Here is a 20,271-nt window from a genome sequence, read left to right on the forward strand (position 1 = left end):
AGTCTTTTTAGGTACAGGTCCATAGAACCCCTTTTCAAGTGAATGTACGCAATATTTTTATTTCAATAATTTCTAAATTCTGCATTGCTTATTTTCTTACAGTATCTTTACATCAGAGTTCCAATTTTCTGATAAATGTAGATGAAAAAAAAGAAATTTAGATTCTTGCAGCCACCACTAGAGGGAGGTTACATGCATACTATTCATACATTGAATTAAGTAATACCTCTGTATGCAGTAAGCTCTTCACTGCCTTCTAGTGGTGGCTTTGAGTAGCCTGTATGTTATTTTTCAGAAATACATCTATGCAGTGGATCTAGAGCTCCGGCTGCTGTAAAGATATACTCAAGATAGGAATTTTGAATGATAAAAAGGTGAACATGGTCTCGAAAAAGGTGGTCTTGTAAATGTACGCAGCCTGCAGAATACAGGGAAATTCACAAGAGGAGGAATAAGCAGAGTAATCCTAACTTCATTAGGCGGATGCAGTTGGGCTTTCTGAACTGCAGGCAAAGTAAATGGCACTTCCCAGCATTAACGTCCAGTGGCTACGTATGACAAAGCCGACATTACTAACAGGTGAAGTGATAAAGGAGGACGACTCAAACTTTGGTACGTAATTCAGCATAGAAACAGCATCTAGCAATGAATAAGTCATTAACTAGAGAAATTTAGAACATAGCAAATCTCAAAGCAGAATTCTGTCCATCTCTGCTACAAAGTGATCCCACTGAAAAGAATTTCAAACCTATTGGCGGTGTATATACGTCACTTATATACCCACACATGATGACATACATATACACAGTAAAATTCCTTTTATTGGGCAAAAGAAGTAATCCATAAGAACAAGTAGTCCGGGGAGGGAAAGGCATTAAGGAGCCTCCCCCAATTAATATATATATATATAAAAAAAGAATCTAATAATTTATATGGCATAATATATATATATTTTATATAAGCAATTTATTCTGTGATGATCAACACCCATAAAAAGTAATTTTTTACATTCTTTCCTATGACCGTTTTATAATCCAGGATTTCTAATAATTCAGTACTCACCAGATCCTGAAAAACAGAACTTACCTGATGTGAGTGCGTTAGTAATTTTGGCATTCATGCATTAATAATGTATGGGTTCTTTAACTCAGGGTTGAAGATGCTGTGGTGCTCACCAGAGCTCCAGTGAGTGCCACGGCCTCCTCGCCACTTAACAAGCATAGTGCCTTACATATATAGTGGCTGTGCTTGGTATCGCACCTCGGCCCCATTCACTTGAATGAGAATGAGCTGCATCTAAGCCATGTGACGTCACTGGCATAGGAAAGGCTGCAAGAAGGCCGTAGCGCTACTACGAGCACTTCTGCCTCCTCAACGTAACATAGGAGCAACACAATGCAGTTCTAAGAAAACATGTTTCATAATTCCGAATACTAAAACATGAAAGAGGTTATCCAATCCCAATAATGACCCCCAAAATGCCCAGGTACCTCCTCTAGAGCATACTTACCTGCTCCCCAGCACTGAAGCCCCTCAGGATCCAGCAGCGGCGGCCGTGAAAGGATGTAGTGTGACGCAGGTGACGGGGAGCAGGTATGCTCTAGAAGAGAGGCTCAGGAATTCTGGGGGGGTCATTATAGGGATTAGACAACCCCTTAAACTAAGGCATCAGGAAAGCAGACAGGTCCCCCTTGCTGCTGGACTGAAGGAATTTTCCTGTGTATATGTACATATCATTGCGAATGTCCATGACATTCCTCTAACCAATAAATTACCTTAAATTTGACTATATTTTGAGTTAGAAAATAAGAATTTAAATCCAACCCGAGGGGCCAAGGTCAACATTTGTGCGGCAATAAATGATCGCTATTACCAGCAACTCCCCCCAGCCCAAATACAAAGTGGGGAAATAAAAGACACCCATTAATGATCCCAAGCTTATCATCTGAACACACACTATAGACTTCTCCAGGCATTCAACAACCTGACTCGGGCTCATCTCTACTGTCCTTTGAAAGAAAGGCAATTGCGGTTGCTGGGCGCAAAATATAATTATATATATATTGTCCTTCTAAAAAAATTTGCTTATTGTGATAAAGTTCATTATTTTCTGTAATGTACTGATAAACATTAGACTTTCATATATTTTAGATTCATTACACACCAACTGAAGTAGTTCAAGCCTTTTATTGTTTTAATATTGATGATTTTGGCATACAGCTCATGAAAACCCAAAATTCCTATCTAAAAAAATTAGCATATCATGAAAAGGTTCTCTAAACGAGCTATTTACCTAATCATCTGAATCAACTAATTAACTCTAAACACCTGCAAAAGATTCCTGAGGCTTTTAAAAACTCCCAGCCTGGTTCATTACTCAAAACCGCAATCATGGGTAAGACTGCCGACCTGACTGCTGTCCAGAAGGCCATCATTGACACCCTCAAGCAAGAGGGTAAGACACAGAAAGAAATTTCTGAACGAATAGACTGTTCCCAGAGTGCTGTATCAAGGCACCTCAGTGGGAAGTCTGTGGGAAGGAAAAAAGTGTGGCAGAGAACGCTGCACAACGAGAAGAGGTGACCGGACCCTGAGGAAGATTGTGGAGAAGGACCGATTCCAGACCTTGGGGGACCTGCGGAAGCAGTGGACTGAGTCTGGAGTAGAAACATCCAGAGCCACCGTGTACAGGCGTGTGCAGGAAATGGGCTACAGGTGCCGCATTCCCCAGGTCAAGCCACTTTTGAACCAGAACAGCGGCAGAAGCGCCTGACCTGGGCTACAGAGAAGCAGCACTGGACTGTTGCTCAGTGGTCCAAAGTACTTTTTTCGGATGAAAGCAAATTCTGCATGTCATTCGGAAATCAAGGTGCCAGAGTCTGGAGGAAGACTGTGGAGAGGGAAATGCCAAAATGCCTGAAGTCCAGTGTCAAGTACCCACAGTCAGTGATGGTCTGGGGTGCCATGTCAGCTGCTGGTGTTGGTCCACTGTGTTTTATCAAGGGCAGGGTCAATGCAGCTAGCTATCAGGAGATTTTGGAGCACTTCATGCTTCCATCTGCTGAAAAGCTTTATGGAGATGAAGATTTCATTTTTCAGCACGACCTGGCACCTGCTCACAGTGCCAAAACCACTGGTAAATGGTTTACTGACCATGGTATTACTGTGCTCAATTGGCCTGCCAACTCTCCTGACCTGAACCCCATAGAGAATCTGTGGGATATTGGGAAGAGAAAGTTGAGAGACGCAAGACCCAACACTCTGGATGAGCTTAAGGCCGCTATCGAAGCATCCTGGGCCCCCATAACACCTCAGCAGTGCCACAGGCTGATTGCCTCCATGCCACGCCGCATTGAAGCAGTCATTTCTGCAAAAGGATTCCCGACCAAGTATTGAGTGCATAACTGAACATAATTATTTGAAGGTTGACTTTTTTGTATTAAAAACACTTTTCTTTTATTGGTCGGATGAAATATGCTAATTTTTTTAGATGGGAAATTTGGGTTTTCATGAGCTGTATGCCAAAATCATCAATATTAAAACAATAAAAGGCTTGAACTACTTCAGTTGGTGTGTAATGTTTATCAGTACATTACAGAAAATAATGAACTTTATCACAATATGCTAATTTTTTTTAGAAGGACCTGTATATATATTTTATATTTTTTCATCTTTTTTTATTTTATAGCGGCTTACGTTTTTTCACTTTTCTTGTAGCGTAGAATGAACATTGTGGAAATGCACAGGCTCTGGCTTAAAATTTCAGGAACACTCCCTGTGTAGCTTATAGCTAGCTAAAAAAATGACAAAAGGTAAAGAATCAATGACTGGAAGTCCAATCCCCCAATGGTGAAGACCACCTCTGTTCTTGCTTAGCAGTAGTAGTGATGGAACTGTATGGTGAGCGCGATTCCTGAGAGAAAATAAATCAATTCTCATGATAGGAGTTTCTTTTTGTTTCCTTGATCCGTGTTCTTTTGCTTCGGCGTGTGCAAACTGCGCTAATGCCCCCCTGAGCTCCCAGTACTCCATGTGTTTTCTCCTCTTCTCTGTAGATACATATATATGTAGCCTATACACATATATCTATCCATATATGTGTATGTATATATACATATCTAGTCATCAGTGCTTTCTCCTTGTTCCAACTGTACAAAGAAGAAGAATGAGGCAGAATGTATGTCTTATCACAGTTCTCATTTAGTCACGAGACTGGTAGAAGAGGATATACCCAGATTCAGAGTTTTTAGAGATGTCTGATGTTAACCCGTAGAATTCTTCTATCGCTTGTGCATCAATTTTCTGTAGAAAAAGACAATACAGACAATAATCAGTCAATCATTCAAGCAATTGTTTTTCATATAAATGTTATATATATTTCATAAAATGATGGGGCAGGTGGGGGCAGCAGGACTCAGGCTCTCTCTCTCGGGGCAGGTGGGGGCAGCAGGACTCAGGCTCTCTCTCTCGGGGCAGGTGGGGGCAGCAGGACTCAGGCTCTCTCTCTGAGCAGGTGGGGTCAGCAGGACTGACTGCTCCACACAAAAAAATAATAATACGAACCAGATTAAATAAACAATCCCACTCTATCATAGACTGCCTTCAGAGATGGGAGCATGGAAGACCTCCAAAAGTGAAGGTAGTCATCTAGTTACCAAAGCTCATTCCTTCACTGTATGCCTTTCAGCATTCTGAGAAAGCTGGGTAGACCGCCCCTGTGGTAGAAATTGGCGATATTGGTTGTGCCTTCGTTTTCGTAGAAACAAAGGGATCTAACAATGTAACAAGTATCGGTGTGTAATTGTAATGTGTATTAATTTTCCTTTGATTTAGCTTAGAGCTGGCGGAAAGAATATGATTTATGAGAAACTGCAGAGCTGGACAATACATGATACAATAGATGACCTGAATGCTTGGAACATCTCCAAGGTCAGAGCTATTATCACCATGATGATGTGAAATGTAAAAATAAATAAATAAAAAATGGCGGCCAATTAATTTCAGTGGATACTATACAGTTCTAGGGTTATGTTCATATGTGGCAGATTTGCTGCAGAACAAATCTGACTTTTCTATACATGTGAATGCAGTGGCTGCATGTGCTGATGAATAGGACAGTTGCAGAAATTCACAAATCTGCCCTGTGTAAATACATATCAACTCTGGTTAAAGAAAATTACAAGCACCACATCTTATTAGCTGTGCATGTCCTATCAGGACATACCAAAAGGGGTTGTCCAGCACAAAGAACCCCTATTACATATACGTGAGAACATATGTACCTGTAAATATTTAGTACAAAAAGAACAAGAAAATTGGTGTTATTAGGACAAGGGAATTGTTAGGTCTGCAATTCATGCCCACCACTCTCCTTCCGCTTCCTGTGGGCGCATACGCTGCGCCACTTGCCATGTCATCGGGTGTCCTGATAGCAGATATCCTCTCAATGCTTCCTCCTGATGCTCCCTTAGGTCACGCGTGCACTCTCCTCCAGCCTCTTAAAGGCTTAGTAAGCATGCTCCCTAATCCTTCCCCAGCCAATGGCTGAGGTTCCCTGGGTATTTAAGGCACCTTCTCCGGCAGGAGGGTGCCTGAGTTTTAGGTTACCCATGACCAGCAAAGGTGTTTGGTAATCTAGTGCTATTGCGATTTACCTGCGTTCTCCTACCTGTATTTCTGCAGTGTTTCAAGTCTATGCCATCCTGCCTGTGCGTTCTTGCACTTTCAAGTCCAAGTTCAGTTTGCGTTTAAGTTAACCCAGTCTGTCTACCCTGTCTGTGCTCCAGTGAAGTCCCCAGCCTGCCTGCTTCCAGTTAGCCTCATCACTACTCTGCCCTGGTTTCTGCATTAACTGTGCGCTGCCTGGATCTAAAACGAACACAAAAAAAATATAAAAAATAACCAATATTGGTGGGTCAGCTGCCAACTCACCGGGACTACGCAAGGAGGTGGTGGTGGTCTGACTGCTAACCTGCAGAGAAATACAGATCCCTAAACAGGGGTTAAAGGTTGCATACCAGACAAGCGCCAAGGCGAGAATTCCGCGCAGGTGCAATCCGTGGGGTGAACGCATTGCACCCGCACTGAATCCAGACCCATTCACTTTAATGGGGCTGTGCAGATAAGCAGTGATTTCACTGGTGCGTTGCGTGAAAATCGCAGCATGTTCTATATTCTATAGTCCCATAGAAATGAATGGGACTGCGCAAAAATCACAAGCATCCGCAGAGCAATTTTCACACATGGTTGCTAGAAGATGATAGGTATGAGCAACCCCGGACCCAATTAAAGTCTATTCACTGTATTATATTCCCTTATAACATGGTTAGAAAGGAAAATAATAGCATTCTTAATACAGCATACTTAGTAAAATGTCAACTGAGGGGTTAAAAAATAAAACAAACTCACCTTATCCACTTGATTGCGCAGCCGGTATCATCATCTTTCTTCTTCTTTCAGGACCTGCAAAAGGACCTTTGATGACGTAATCACGCTCAGTCAGCGCAGGTCCTTCATTCAGCAGGACCTGCGCTGACGTCACCGCGCTTACCATGTGGTGAGCGCGATTACATCCTCAAAGGTCCTTTTGCAGGTCCTGAAAGAAGATGATGTCGGCTGCGCGATCAAATGGATAAGACGTGTTTATTTTTATTTTTTTTAACCCCTCAATTGACATTTTACTAAGCATACTGTATTAAGAATGCTATTATTTTCCTTTATAACCATGTTATAAGGGAAAATAACAACAGCTATGCAACACCGAACCCAAAAAAGTTTTTTTCTCATGCGCATGCAAAAAGCATTGCACTCGCGCGGAAAAGACTGAACATTGGAACCCAATCGCAGACAAAACTGACTGCAATTGCGTGCCTACTTGCGCGGGTTTCCCGCAATGCACCCTGAAGGCATCAGGCCCTCACCCATGTGAAGGGGGCCTCAGGGTTAACCCTGCGCCAAATCAGTTAGTTGGCACAGAGGGTCCACACTTATCCATAACAGGAATTTCTAGATCATAATTAGTGCTTTCTCCTTTTAGTATTTGAGGATCACAAATCAATATAGAAAACGAAAGAGAACAATGAATTCTGAAGGCAAACAGCTTACCTCTACAATGTCATCATCAAACAACAGCCAGAAGTCATGACTCTTCACTATTGCAATATAATGTCCTCTGTTTGGGCCACTGTTAAAATGGAGAAGAAATAATAACCATATGTACTTGAACCATATTACCAAAGCTGAACATACAAATGTATGCAATTACAAGAAAATACAATTCAAAAAGGTAAGTTACTCTAGACAGGCTAGTCCTGCATTGCTGCTTGCCACCTAGTAGCCAAGGAGATGGGTCCAGTTATTGCTAGCCACCCTTTTTCCAAAGGCCCCATTATCGGCTGTATGTTCTGTGTCCATGGCATGTACTCCGTTGATTACCAAGTCTTAAAGGGGACCTGTCACCTCTCCTAACATGTCTGTTTTAGTAACAACTGGCATTCCCCATGTAATAATCTTGGAGCATCTATTCTTATGACTCTGTGTTGAGCTATTCCTCTTCTAATCCTATTATAACTTTCCGAATTAATTCATACCATTTTGCAATTAAGGTCCAGATGGGTGTTACCAGTTGGTAGTGTGTATCTGCACTGATTGGATAATGTGAGACTGTGCATGGACACCACCCACCCCCCCCCCCCCCCACCCCAAACTGGTAACACCCATGTGGACCTTAATTAGCTAGCTATTCAGTCATAACTTGGATAGGAATAATAAAAGGAATGGTACAACATAGTCAGTAGAACAGATTCTCCAGAACTGTTATTTCAAGGGGGATGCAATTAGCTGCTAAAACAGACATGTCAGGAGATGGGACAGGTTCTCGTTAAGTTGAAATATTTAGAGGTGAAAGAAGGCAGTACAAGTGTCTCTGAAGCTATGAAAGACTCTTCATCAGTAGGGCATGATGGAGGAGTGCAGTTTTGGGCACATATCACAAAATATCGGGTTATATGTGGGTTTCATGTTTGCTTCTCATTAGCATGTCTGATTGTCTTGATTTTCATAAGGTGATCCTACCTTCCACAGTGGACAACCACAGCCACAAGGTCATACATTCTTTCTGGGTTGGTGGCATCTCCCGAAGTATTAAAAAGTCGAAGCTCTAAAGGAAAGACTACTCGGTACGAGAGCTTTGTGTATCGATGCAGCTGGTCCATGTATTTGAACCTCTTTAGGTGCAGAGCTAAAATCATAGGCAGCTTTTTTACCTTCATCCTGAAATGGACAAAAGCCAAATACATAGATAATGAGAGAGTGGTCTGAACACCGAGTACACCAATACACATATGATCGCCGAGTCCAGTGTGTGTATGTGTGACCACTGCTCCACTCACTTGTACAGTACTGCAGGAGGTAGTCAAACATACTCAATAGTCCCAAAGTGGTGGTCATGCATGCACAGTACTGGTCCATCCACACTGGGGACTCAGGGACTCCCGTTAGCATGGGGTAGATGCTGGATACATGTAAATCCAGCTCTCGAATCAACCCGTTAAAAAGGTTTTACTTTCACAGGAATTTGATTTAAAAGGGGTTAATTGGGAAATAATATTGATGACCTATCCAGCCTCTCCTAACAGCTGACTGGCGGGGGTCCTGGGTGTCGGACCCCTGCCGATCTGATATTGATAACCTATCCCGAGGATAGGTCATGAATATTAATTCCCGAATAACCCTTTTAAGACATAATTACATATTAAAGGGGTCGTTTCTTGATAATAAGCTGATCCTAAAGTGTTCCCCTGAAAGGACCCCCAGCGATCAGCTGTAATCTGTGGTGAAACCTGGCAGTGAGTGCTCAGTTTCTCAGCAGCGCCACCACAGGGCAAATTAGGCATTACACAGGGCCTGTTAAAATCAATGGATTGTGTCTATAAAGAAGAAATGTCCAGCTTATTCAATATAGATCAATGAAAAAGGATCTAAAGTTCACAGTATAGTGTCCAGCAGTATTGATCCCCTTAAAACATAACTTTTACTAGTCAGATCATAAAAAAGGTACCACTGTGGTGGTTCACCAGTGCATAAGTGAAAAAGACAAACAACAATAATAATAAATGCAGGAATATGTCTGGGAGCTAGTCATAAAGACTCCACTACGAGAGGGATGAGTGAACACAGGGCAGCAAAAATGGGAGCAATGGGTATGCCTATACTCTCCCTAAGCTCGCCCTGGCTATAACCTCAGCCCAGGGACGTCCCCTTGTGGTGGAGACTCCCTGTCCTCGTTCCTGGGCTGACTGCCCTGCGTTTACCCTCCTCTTTACAATTAACAAAAAGTGCTCCACAGACCATAGGTAGGTGTGGTCATGTGTCCCTGGTAGGAAAGAAAAAAAAAAAAAAAAAAATTCCAACAGGGCCACTAGGATGGATAGGACCAATCAAGATCGATACAGTAAGGTGAATTAGTATCACCTATACCCTGTAGAGCCAAGCCCGGGTGCACCAGTCACTGCATTCCCAGGTTGGTTCTAAATGAAGCCCCACAGAAAGAAATATATGGTCAGAAATGCAACCATCACACAAGATAAGTTAGAGATACTTAAGATAAGGTGAGGCAACAGGACCAGAGACGCAGATGATGTTTAGGCATAGGACCAGGGACCCATTTGATATGTCCCACTCAATGTCCCGTGCAGTCAGGAGAAAGGAGAGCCCACATGATACGGGCCAATACGTCACTTAGGGATATTTAACCTGCGTCCTGGTGTCGTCCTGTCTATAAAGAAGGATGGGACAGGTCAGCCAGAGAGAAATATTCTTTACACCAGAGGGGGATATCGGACAAAAAATAGTGGAGGTAGTCTTTTCAGGATCCTCATTTTACCTCCCAAACAGGATATATGAAAATGGGTTTTCCAAATTAGACAATCACTTTAAAGCCTCACGCACACAGTACCACATATTAAGGGGTCGGAAGCCCACGGAAGCACTACGGAGCGCCTTCGTGGGTTTTCTGTCCGTGCCTCCGCACCACAAAAAAGTAGTGCATGCACTACTTTTTTGCGGTGTGGACCATCTGATGTGGATTGTGGACCACACTTAAGTGAATAGGTTCTGCATTCGCATACAGCGGCCCTACGGTGGGTGCCCGTGCATTGCAGTCTGCAGCACGGGCCTAGCCGGCACACGTTCGTGTGCATGAGCCCTAAGAAGTAACGGCAACTTGCTAGGACCTCTCATTTTGTGATTGGTGGGGGCTCAACCACTGGGGGCTCCATACCATGCCACAGAACGAGGAGGATGAACACCCGATCTGTGCAGGCTTCTGCAACATATCACTAATATAGCATCACTTCTTCCGATGGGAATACCCATTTAATTTGGAAATAAGAGGTAGAGAACAGTGTAGTCCGTATTTGGCCCGGTCACTTCCTGCAAAGAAGCTGGACCTGAAACAAGGCCTCAATCAAGAACAGACTGGTTGCTAAGGGCGAGCTCCTGACAACTTCATTTGAATGATTACAGCTGTCAGACAGCTTAACCTTAGCAATCAGTCTGTCCCAAGCGTTCCGTTATCCTTCATGAAATATGAACATCTGGAGAGAACGGATGATTGTGTGTGTATGGATCTGTAAGATAACACATCACCGGGGTCCAGATTTCACAAATTCTCAAACAGATGTCCCTTCTACACTATAGAATTCCATACATGACATTTTCCACACATTACATTTTCTCTTTGGATTCCGACAAGAAATGTCCATTACGGACGCGTTACCTTTTATGTGCTTCCTGTTTACTGCGACATTCTTCACAGTAATACTTATATTCACTACAGAGGGTCTCCGTGTTGCTAAAACCCCTATGAATGACAAAATAAAATGAAGTAAGATTAATTGGTGATGACTGATGGATAATTACTCAAACATTTTACATTCTCCCACCAAACTGACATGCTTCAGGAACTCAGGGAATGGTCCGCATTAATCTTCCCGTATATCGGCACTGCATGAGCATTTCCGCTGCAGGACAGGGAAGCTAGAGGTTACTAGATACTCAGGATAGGTCATCAGTAGGTCATTTGTGGGGGTCTGACAACCAGAACCAATCAGCTGTTTGGGGAGACCACAGCAGTCCGGTGAGGGTTGCAGCCTCCTGACAGAGTCACAAGCACAGCACCATCCAATGGATAGCAGTTGGGTCTGGTATACCAGCTTAGCCCCATTAGCGATGAACAACGTCGCCACCCTAGGAACAAGCCTCTTCAAACAGCTTACTGGTGGGGGTGCCAGGAGGCAGAACCTGCCAATCTGACATTGATGGTCTATCCAGGGAATAGCAATAGTAATAACAAGGACTGGAGGAGGGTATACAGTGCATATAGAGGGAGGACTGGAGGAGGGTATACAGTGCATATAGAGGGAGGACTGGAGGAGGGTATACAGTGCATATAGAGGGAGGACTGGAGGAGGGTATACAGTGCATATAGAGGGAGGACTGGAGGAGGGTATACAGTGCATATAGAGGGAGGACTGGAGGAGGGTATACAGTGCATATAGAGGGAGGACTGGAGGAGGGTATACAGTGCATATAGAGGGAGGACTGGAGGAGGGTATACAGTGCATATAGAGGGAGGACTGGAGGAGGGTATACAGTGCATATAGAGGGAGGACTGGAGGAGGGTATACAGTGCATATAGAGGGAGGACTGGAGGAGGGTATACAGTGCATATAGAGGGAGGACTGGAGGAGGGTATACAGTGCATATAGAGGGAGGACTGGAGGAGGGTATACAGTGCATATAGAGGGAGGACTGGAGGAGGGTATACAGTGCATATAGAGGGAGGACTGGAGGAGGGTATACAGTGCATATAGAGGGAGGACTGGAAGAGGGTATACAGTGCATATAGAGGGAGGACTGGAGGAGGGTATACAGTGCATATAGAGGGAGGACTGGAGGAGGGTATACAGGGCATATAGAGGGAGGACTGGAGGAGGGTATACAGTGCATATAGAGGGAGGACTGGAGGAGGGTATACAGTGCATATAGAGGGAGGACTGGAGGAGGGTATACAGTGCATATAGAGGGAGGACTGGAGGAGGGTATACAGTGCATATAGAGGGAGGACTGGAGGAGGGTATACAGTGCATATAGAGGGAGGACTGGAAGAGGGTATACAGTGCATATAGAGGGAGGACTGGAGGAGGGTATACAGTGCATATAGAGGGAGGACTGGAGGAGGGTATACAGTGCATATAGAGGGAGGACTGGAGGAGGGTATACAGTGCATATAGAGGGAGGACTGGAGGAGGGTATACAGTGCATATAGAGGGAGGACTGGAGGAGGGTATACAGTGCATATAGAGGGAGGACTGGAGGAGGGTATACAGTGCATATAGAGGGAGGACTGGAGGAGGGTATACAGTGCATATAGAGGGAGGACTGGAGGAGGGTATACAGTGCATATAGAGGGAGGACTGGAGGAGGGTATACAGTGCATATAGAGGGAGGACTGGAGGAGGGTATACAGTGCATATAGAGGGAGGACTGGAGGAGGGTATACAGTGCATATAGAGGGAGGACTGGAGGAGGATATACAGTGTATATAGAGCAGAGGTGAGGAGGGACCATTTCATGAGGCCCCCGGCCAGAAAATGCTAATGACTGCTCCCATTATGGAAGCGGTTATTAGCATGCAGGAAGCACAGGAAGGTGAGAACAGTGCTGTACTGGCTGTACTTGCCTTCCCTGGTCCTCTTCCGGCCCCACGCTCTGTCCTGACATCTACAGTGTCAGTACGTAGTACACGTAGAAGAGCACTATGACCTGACGCTGTGAGCTGTCAGATCACAGTACAGCGCAGCAGGAAGAAGACCAAGTCCGGAGCAGGAGAGCCAAGTTTTATTTTTTTATTTTTATGTCTGATCTGAGGTGGGGGGGGGGGGGCTATTGGTGGTCTGATCTGAGGCTGGGGGGGTCTAGAAAAGGTCTGATATGAAGTTGGGAGGTCTGATGTGGGGTGATCTGAGGCTGGGGGGTCTGATCTGAGGCTAGGGAGGGTCTGATCTTTGGTTGGGAGGTCTGATGGGGGTCTAATCTGAGGCTGGGGGTCTGATCTAAGGCTGGTGTAAACTGGGAGGTCTGATAGGAGGCTGATGGAGGTGGGGGGGCAGATCTGAGGCTGAGAAAGGGACAAAGGTAGGGACAGTTGCGAAGAAAGACAGGGACAGTGATAGGGAGTGTGAAATCTAGGTGAACCCCTCTCTGGACCCCTCTGGGGTGAGCTTGGCTGACAAATGCCAAATAAAGAACTAAATATATAACATTTTCGACTTAAAAATTAGACTGCCATTTGTGGTAAAAATGGCTATGTACTATTTGTAATATATATAGTGCAGGCACCTTTTGTGCTGCAAAAATACAACGCTCTAGATTTTTTTAATTGAAGCGCAATTTCTGTAACTTACCCCTAAGTCACTTATATGTTTGACCAAATATAGTCGTCAAATTTTTAGGTTGAGAATTTTGTATGGCCCCCGAACGATGTTATAAATATCCAAATGGCCCTTGGCAGCAAAAAGGTTCCCCACCCCTGATATAGAGAGAGGAGTGCAGGAGGGTATATAATGTATATACAGGGAGGAGGGTATATAGAGGGAGGACTGGAGGAGGGTATATAGAGGGAGGACTGGAGGAGGGTATATCGTGTATATAGAGGGAGGAGTGTATATATAATGTATCTAGAGGGAGGACTGGAGGAGGGTATATAATGTATCTAGAGGGAGGACTGGAGGAGGGTATATAATGTATCTAGAGGGAGGACTGGAGGAGGGTATATAATGTATATAGAGGGAGGAGGGTATATAATGTATATAGAGGGAGGAGTGTATATAATGTATATAGAGGGAGGAGTGTATATAATGTATATAGAGGGAGGAGTGTATATAATGTATATAGAGGGAGGAGTGTATATAATGTATCTAGATGGAGGACTGGAGGAGGGTATATAATGTATCTAGAGGGAGGACTGGAGGAGGGTATATAATGTATCTAGAGGGAGGACTGGAGGAGGGTATATAATGTATATAGAGGGAGGAGGGTATATAATGTATATAGAGGGAGGAGGGTATATAATGTATATAGAGGGAGGAGGGTATATAATGTATCTAGATGGAGGAGGGTATATAATGTATATAGAGGGAGGAGTGTATATAATGTATATAGAGGGAGGAGTGTATATAATGTATATAGAGGGAGGAGTGTATATATAATGTATATAGAGGGAGGAGTGTATATATAATGTATCTAGATGGAGGACTGGAGGAGGGTATATAATGTATATAGAGGGAGGACTGGAGGAGGGTATATAATGTATATAGAGGTAGGACTGGAGGAGGGTATACAGTGTATATACAGGGAGGACTGGAGGAGGTATATAATGTATATAGAGGGAGGACTGGAGGAGGGTATATAATGTATCTAGATGGAGGAGGGTATATAGTGTATATAGAGGGAGGAGTGTATATAATGTATATAGAGGAAGGAGTGTATATATAATGTATCTAGATGGAGGAGGGTATAGGACTGGAGGAGGGTATATAGTGTATAATGGGTTACCCCTTTAGGCCCCTTTCACACGGGCGAGTTTTCCGTGCGGGTGCGATGCGTGCGGTGAACGCATTGCACCCGCACTGAATCCTGACCCATTCATTTCTATGGGGCTGTGCACACGAGCGGTGATTTTCACGCATCACTTATGCATTGCGTGAAAATCGCAGCATGCTCCTCTTTGTGCGTTTTTCACGTAACGCAGGCCCTATAGAAATGAATGGGGTTGCGTGAAAATCGCATGCATCCGCAAGCAAGTGCGGATGCGGTGCGATTTTCACGCATGGGTTCTAGGTGACAGTCTATTCACTGTATTATTTTCCCTTATAACATGGTTATAAGGGAAAATAATAGCATTCTGAATACAGAATGCTTAGTATAATAGTGCTGGAAGGGTTAAAAATAATAAAAAAGTTAACTCACCTTCTCCTCTTGTTCGCGTAGAGGCCGGTCTGTTCTTTAGCTGTGGCTGAAGGACCTTTGATGACGTCAGATCACATGCTCTATCACCATGGTGATGGACCATGTGATTGGAGCATGTGATCTGACGTCACCTCAGGTCATTCAGTCCACAGCTAAAGAACAGACCGGGATCTACGCTAACAAGAGGAGAAGGTGAGTTAACTTTTTTTTATTATTTTTAACCCTTCCAGCACTATTATACTAAGCATTCTGTATTCAGAATGCTATTATTTTCCCTTATAACCATGTTATAAGGGAAAATAATACAATCTTCAGAACATCAATCCCAGACCCGAACTTCTGTGAAGAAGTTCGGGTCTGGGTACCAAACATGCGTGATTTTTCTCACGCGAGTGCAAAACGCATGACAATGTTTTGCACTCGCGCGGAAAAATCGCGCATTTTCCCGCAACGCACCCGCCTCTTATCCGGGCAAAAAACATGACGCCCGTGTGAAAGAGGCCTTAGACGTATCACGGATGACAGTGATATCCTGGACTATCTGTAGAGCATGTAAAGACCTATAGGCGTGCCGTATGAAGCAGATATTCAGTTCTCTTCCACAGCAGGAATATTGAGATCTCTCACTATATGATGAATAGCCATAGAGTATTTAGGGGAGCTCCAAATCAGTAGATTGGTCTAACCTAATTCCATTACAATTACCTTAAACAGTGTGTGATTGACGTATTTTGTTCAACATCTACGGAAAGATCTAAAAAATCTTCATCTTTACTGCTTATCTGCAGAGAACACAAGAATTAGACAATCAGTTCATCTGTCCTGGCATTCTGATCCAGCCACTTAACCAATTCAGAGAATGAAGCTTAAAAGGGGCTGTCCGACTGCTGGGGCCCCTGCCGATCACTAGAAGGGAGGCCGGTATTCCAGTCTGAATGAAGAGGCAGACATGCATGCTTCTCCCGCGCCGTTCATCTCTATAGGGCTGCCAGAGATAGCCAGGAGCAAGTACGCATTTGTGTCCACCGCCCCATTCAAAAGTCAGACCACAGGCCCCTGTTTTCGTTATCAGCGGAAGACCTTTTAATAGGACAATCCCTTTAAAGGAGCTCTTAACTTTCCACAATCCCCGCTTGTTGGAGGGAGAAGGCTGCTTTGACAGTAGGCTGATCACAGCGTCCACCTGCCAGGAACCCTCGTGATCATCTGTAATCTACAGGGAAACCTGGCAGTAGGCGCTCAATTTCCCTGCTGCGCCACCACAGGGGATATTAAGCACAACACACTGCCCATCCAAATCAATGGTTTGTGTGCGCACCATTTAGGACAGGGCAGGTCCCCCTGAGCAAGAGAGTCTTTATAACCAGTCTCCACTCTGACCAAAAGATGAGGAACTTGACCACAAGACCTCTCTATATTAAACTCAAAATTTTCAAATTGGGTATATGATGAAAATAGGTTTTATAAACTGGAGCACCCCTTTAAAAACTGTGTTTTCCTGAAGAGTAGGCATCTTTAACTTCTCTTCGGTCCAAAAGTCCTAATGAGTCAAGCTGCTCACAGGGGTTTCAATATCCAAACTCGGCATGTCATTGTAAATGACCCCCAATGCAAATGTGTGAATGGCAGATCTGATATCGACACCCGGTCTCCCTATAGAAGTATAAACGGAGAAATCCCCAACAGCAACGGGGGGCTGTTCGCTTTTTTGCATGACTTACATGGGCAAGCCTAGTGTGAAAATCGGACCAACATAGAGCATGCTGCGATTTCCTCTGCACGGCCGGGAGGGGGATACAGGATAGCACACGTTAAATCGGTCCATTAATTATAATTTGAGATGAGCGAATTTCAGATTTTGAAATTCTTTCATGCTTCATTTGGTGGTAAAAGCAGAATTGCATTATGGATTCCGTTACCACGGACGATAACGCAATTCTATGACGGAATGCCTTTAGAGGCATTCAGTTATTCATTCTGTCATAATTGAAGTCTATGGGCTGCAAAACGGATCCGTCCCGTTTCCATTATACAGGGGAGTCCTCTCCTTAACGGAAACAGGATGGATCAGTTATGCAGCCTATAGACTTATTATGACGGAATGAACAACGGAATGCCTCTAAAGGCATTCTGTTACGCATTCAGTCATAGAATTGCGTTATGGTCCGTGGTAACTGAATCCATAACGCAATTCTGCTTTTACCATCAAACGAAGCTTGAACGAATTTCATAACATGAAATTCACTCATCTCTCTTTGTAACGGCCAGCACAGGGGCTCAGTGGTCAGCACTGGTGTCTTGCAGCGCTGGGGTCCTGGGTTCGAATATGACTAAGGACAACATCTGCATGGAATTTGTATGTTGTCTCCGTGTTTGCATGGGTTTCCTCCCACACGCCAAAGACCTACTGATAGGGACCTTAGATTGTGAGCCCCACAGGGGACAGTGTGATGCTAATGTCTGTAAAGCGATGTGGAATATAGTAGCGCTATATAAGCGAGTATAAATAATAAGTAATGCTCAGTCTGTGTGCTGTCCATTCTATACTCAGACAGAACACAGATTATGAAAACTGAACGAGCCTCAAGTCCAGATGGCACAAAGTGTGTGTATAACGGATGTATGAATCACATGGCTGCATGATTGTGGATTTATTGGGAGTAACATATAAAGCCATGAAATTGTAAGCTAGTAAAGTTTGATGTAATCACGGCTAACAAGGTGCTATGAAAGATCACGCCAAACAACACGGACAAATATCCCAAATGAGGTAAACTGTAGCCCATGATGCTGCATTCCCCCAAGACACTCTATATAGTATGTTCTAGCATGCACGGTCACCTTACGCTGTGCGCGTCAGGTCACAACACACAGCAGGAAGAAGAAGTAGGAGCACTGGATGTGAGGAACGGCGTCGGCATCCAGAGCAGGAGAGGCGATCATTATATATTTTTTTACCTGATATGAGCATGAGGGTTATTCTCATGGAGGTCTGATCTGGAGAACGATTGGGGGCTTATTAACATTAGGGGTCTGATGGAAATAGTTTCTTCTTATTTTCCTCCTCTAAAAACTTAGGTGCATCTTATGGGCAGGTGTGTCTTATAGGGCTGCGCACAAGCATCTTGCTCTCCATTCACTTCAAGGGCGCCGTTCTGGAGATAGGAGTGGGTCCCAGAGGTGGGACCCTCACCTATCTGACATTCATTGCATATCCTAGCAATATGCCATCAATGTCCCAACATGGGAATACCCCTTTAAATATTCTGTCTACAACGGGAGAGCACAAAAGCTAAATCCTGCCCATCTTAGTCAAGCCTAACCCCTCAGATAATCCCCAGCTCAAACAGGATGACTTGGGAGCCAAGAGTACAACAAATCTCTATGGGACTCTATAGAAAATCCTGGACGAGGCCACGCTCTGTCATGACGAGCACCAGCGGCAAAAGGGGAACCAGAAAGGTTATGACGATTATAGTTATTGCTCCAACAATTTGGACGTTTCCCTTGCGTCACCATGATGCACTTGTCTCCGTACGGCCTCATGCACACAAATGTATTTTAAATCGGTGTCCAATCTGCATTTCTTTGCAGATTGCACACGGACCCATTCATTTCTACGGGATGGCACGCAGATGTCATCTGTGTGCTGTCCGCATCAACGTTCCTGTTCTGCACAGAACATGTTCTATTCTTGGATAAAATATGCGGACAACCGATCAACTGAAGTCAATGGGTCTGCAAAAAAAAATAAAAAAATGGATGCGACGTGGACATCATCCGCGTTTAGTGGTATGTGACAAATTCTCCATGTAATCTCCCAGAAATTCCATCCAAAGTAAGAAGAGCTCACCGTCTCACACGTAAGACACCTGGTTTCATTAGTTAGCGTTCCCTGAAAGATCTCGTGTACCCAGGTGGGGTCCGGTGTGCTGTTATTGTTCTCATTATCAATGTTTCCGTTGGGGATCCGCCCATTTTGCTTCTCCTGCTTTCTCTCCTCCTGTAATATATCGGCTATTGTGTTGAGCAAGTAGTTCAAGAATTCGTGAGCGTCCTGTTGCATGTAGTTGTCAAAAAGCTCTGGAAAAAATAAATAAAAAATAAGATTGGTTATAGAGAAATTGAGACCAAAATTAAAAGGGGTTGTCTGCAATTAATAAGGTAAAAAAAGAATTCGGATATTTTTTTTCTAGACGCTGCGCCACACATGTCCTTGGTCCCATTTTCTTAAAATGTAGCGGAGCTGCAATACAAGGCACGGGGGGGGGGGGGATTTTTTTCTAATCTCTAATCTAACACTTTTTTACCACAACCTGGGAATGCTGACCCTACAGGACTAGGCATCCAGTGTTATGAGCCAGGTGACTTTGGTAACTTACCAGGTCTAGAGGGGCATATAGACATGGCATACCCTTCTCTCAACAAAAAGACATCCTCTTCGTACATCAGCCCCTGCAACCAGCAGCAGAAAGTGGCAGGGGCGCTTACAGGATAGCTGCAGTTCATACATGTGTGGCGGCGCTGGTACTGCAACTCAAACATGGTCAGCCCCATATGACCCTAGCACGGGGCTCAGCAACTGCCAGCACTACAGCTGTTGTGCATGCTGGGAGTTGTAGTTTCACAACAGCTGGTGTGTCAAAAGTGGTCACCCCCTGCCCTAGTAGGTTCTGAAAACCTGCTTGGAGTTCTTAAAGTAATTTCCTATTGCCCATATTGGCAATATGCCCTGGCTTGGTTTAAAGGGGTTTTCCTGTAAAAATGATTTTTTATCAAGTTCCAGCAGCATGGTCCAGAAACAGAAGATTCATACTCGCCTACTCCACAGTGCTCCGGTGGTCCACGCTACCGCCATCTTCTGGTTTCTGAGTTTACATCCAGCGGTGCATGGACATGGTCGCGTGCACTGCTCCAGCCAATGACTGGCTTCAGCAGTGTCATTCTGCTTGTGGCCACATCACTGATGAAGCCAGTCATTTGCTGGAGCAGTACACGCGACAATGTCCATGCACCGCTGGATGTAAACTCAGAAACCAGAAGATGGCGGTGCATGTTGAAAGCAGAAGAAGAAAAAGCGCAGAGGACCGGGGAAGGATGGAGCAGGTAAGTACAAATCTTCTGTTTCAGGGCCATGCTGATAATTTGTTTGTTTTTTTACTGGAAAATCCCTTTAAGGCCCCCATACACATTAGTGTATTGGTAGATTTGGCTGACGGTCTAATGTGTGCAGGGAGCTCC

At 44.3% G+C, this 20,271-nt stretch overlaps 1 protein-coding gene across 1 annotated transcript in view; it reads right to left on the reverse strand.

The window, feature by feature from the left end:
* Positions 1-3,619: 3,619 nt before the first annotated feature.
* USP12 (ubiquitin specific peptidase 12) overlaps positions 3,620-20,271 on the reverse strand; it is a 74,649-nt gene continuing 57,997 nt past the window's right edge. Inside the window, exons 4-9 of the mRNA XM_044292669.1 lie at positions 18,884-19,113; positions 15,736-15,812; positions 10,778-10,861; positions 8,074-8,271; positions 7,105-7,183; positions 3,620-4,302 (exon numbers count right to left, since the gene is read on the reverse strand). Of these exons, the coding sequence (XP_044148604.1) occupies positions 4,201-4,302; positions 7,105-7,183; positions 8,074-8,271; positions 10,778-10,861; positions 15,736-15,812; positions 18,884-19,113 (770 nt within the window). The 3' untranslated portion in view covers positions 3,620-4,200. The remainder of the gene's footprint in view (positions 4,303-7,104; positions 7,184-8,073; positions 8,272-10,777; positions 10,862-15,735; positions 15,813-18,883; positions 19,114-20,271) is intronic.

The sequence above is a fragment of the Bufo gargarizans genome, chromosome 1 (assembly GCF_014858855.1).
Source record: "Bufo gargarizans isolate SCDJY-AF-19 chromosome 1, ASM1485885v1, whole genome shotgun sequence".
NCBI classification, from domain to species: domain Eukaryota; kingdom Metazoa; phylum Chordata; class Amphibia; order Anura; family Bufonidae; genus Bufo; species Bufo gargarizans.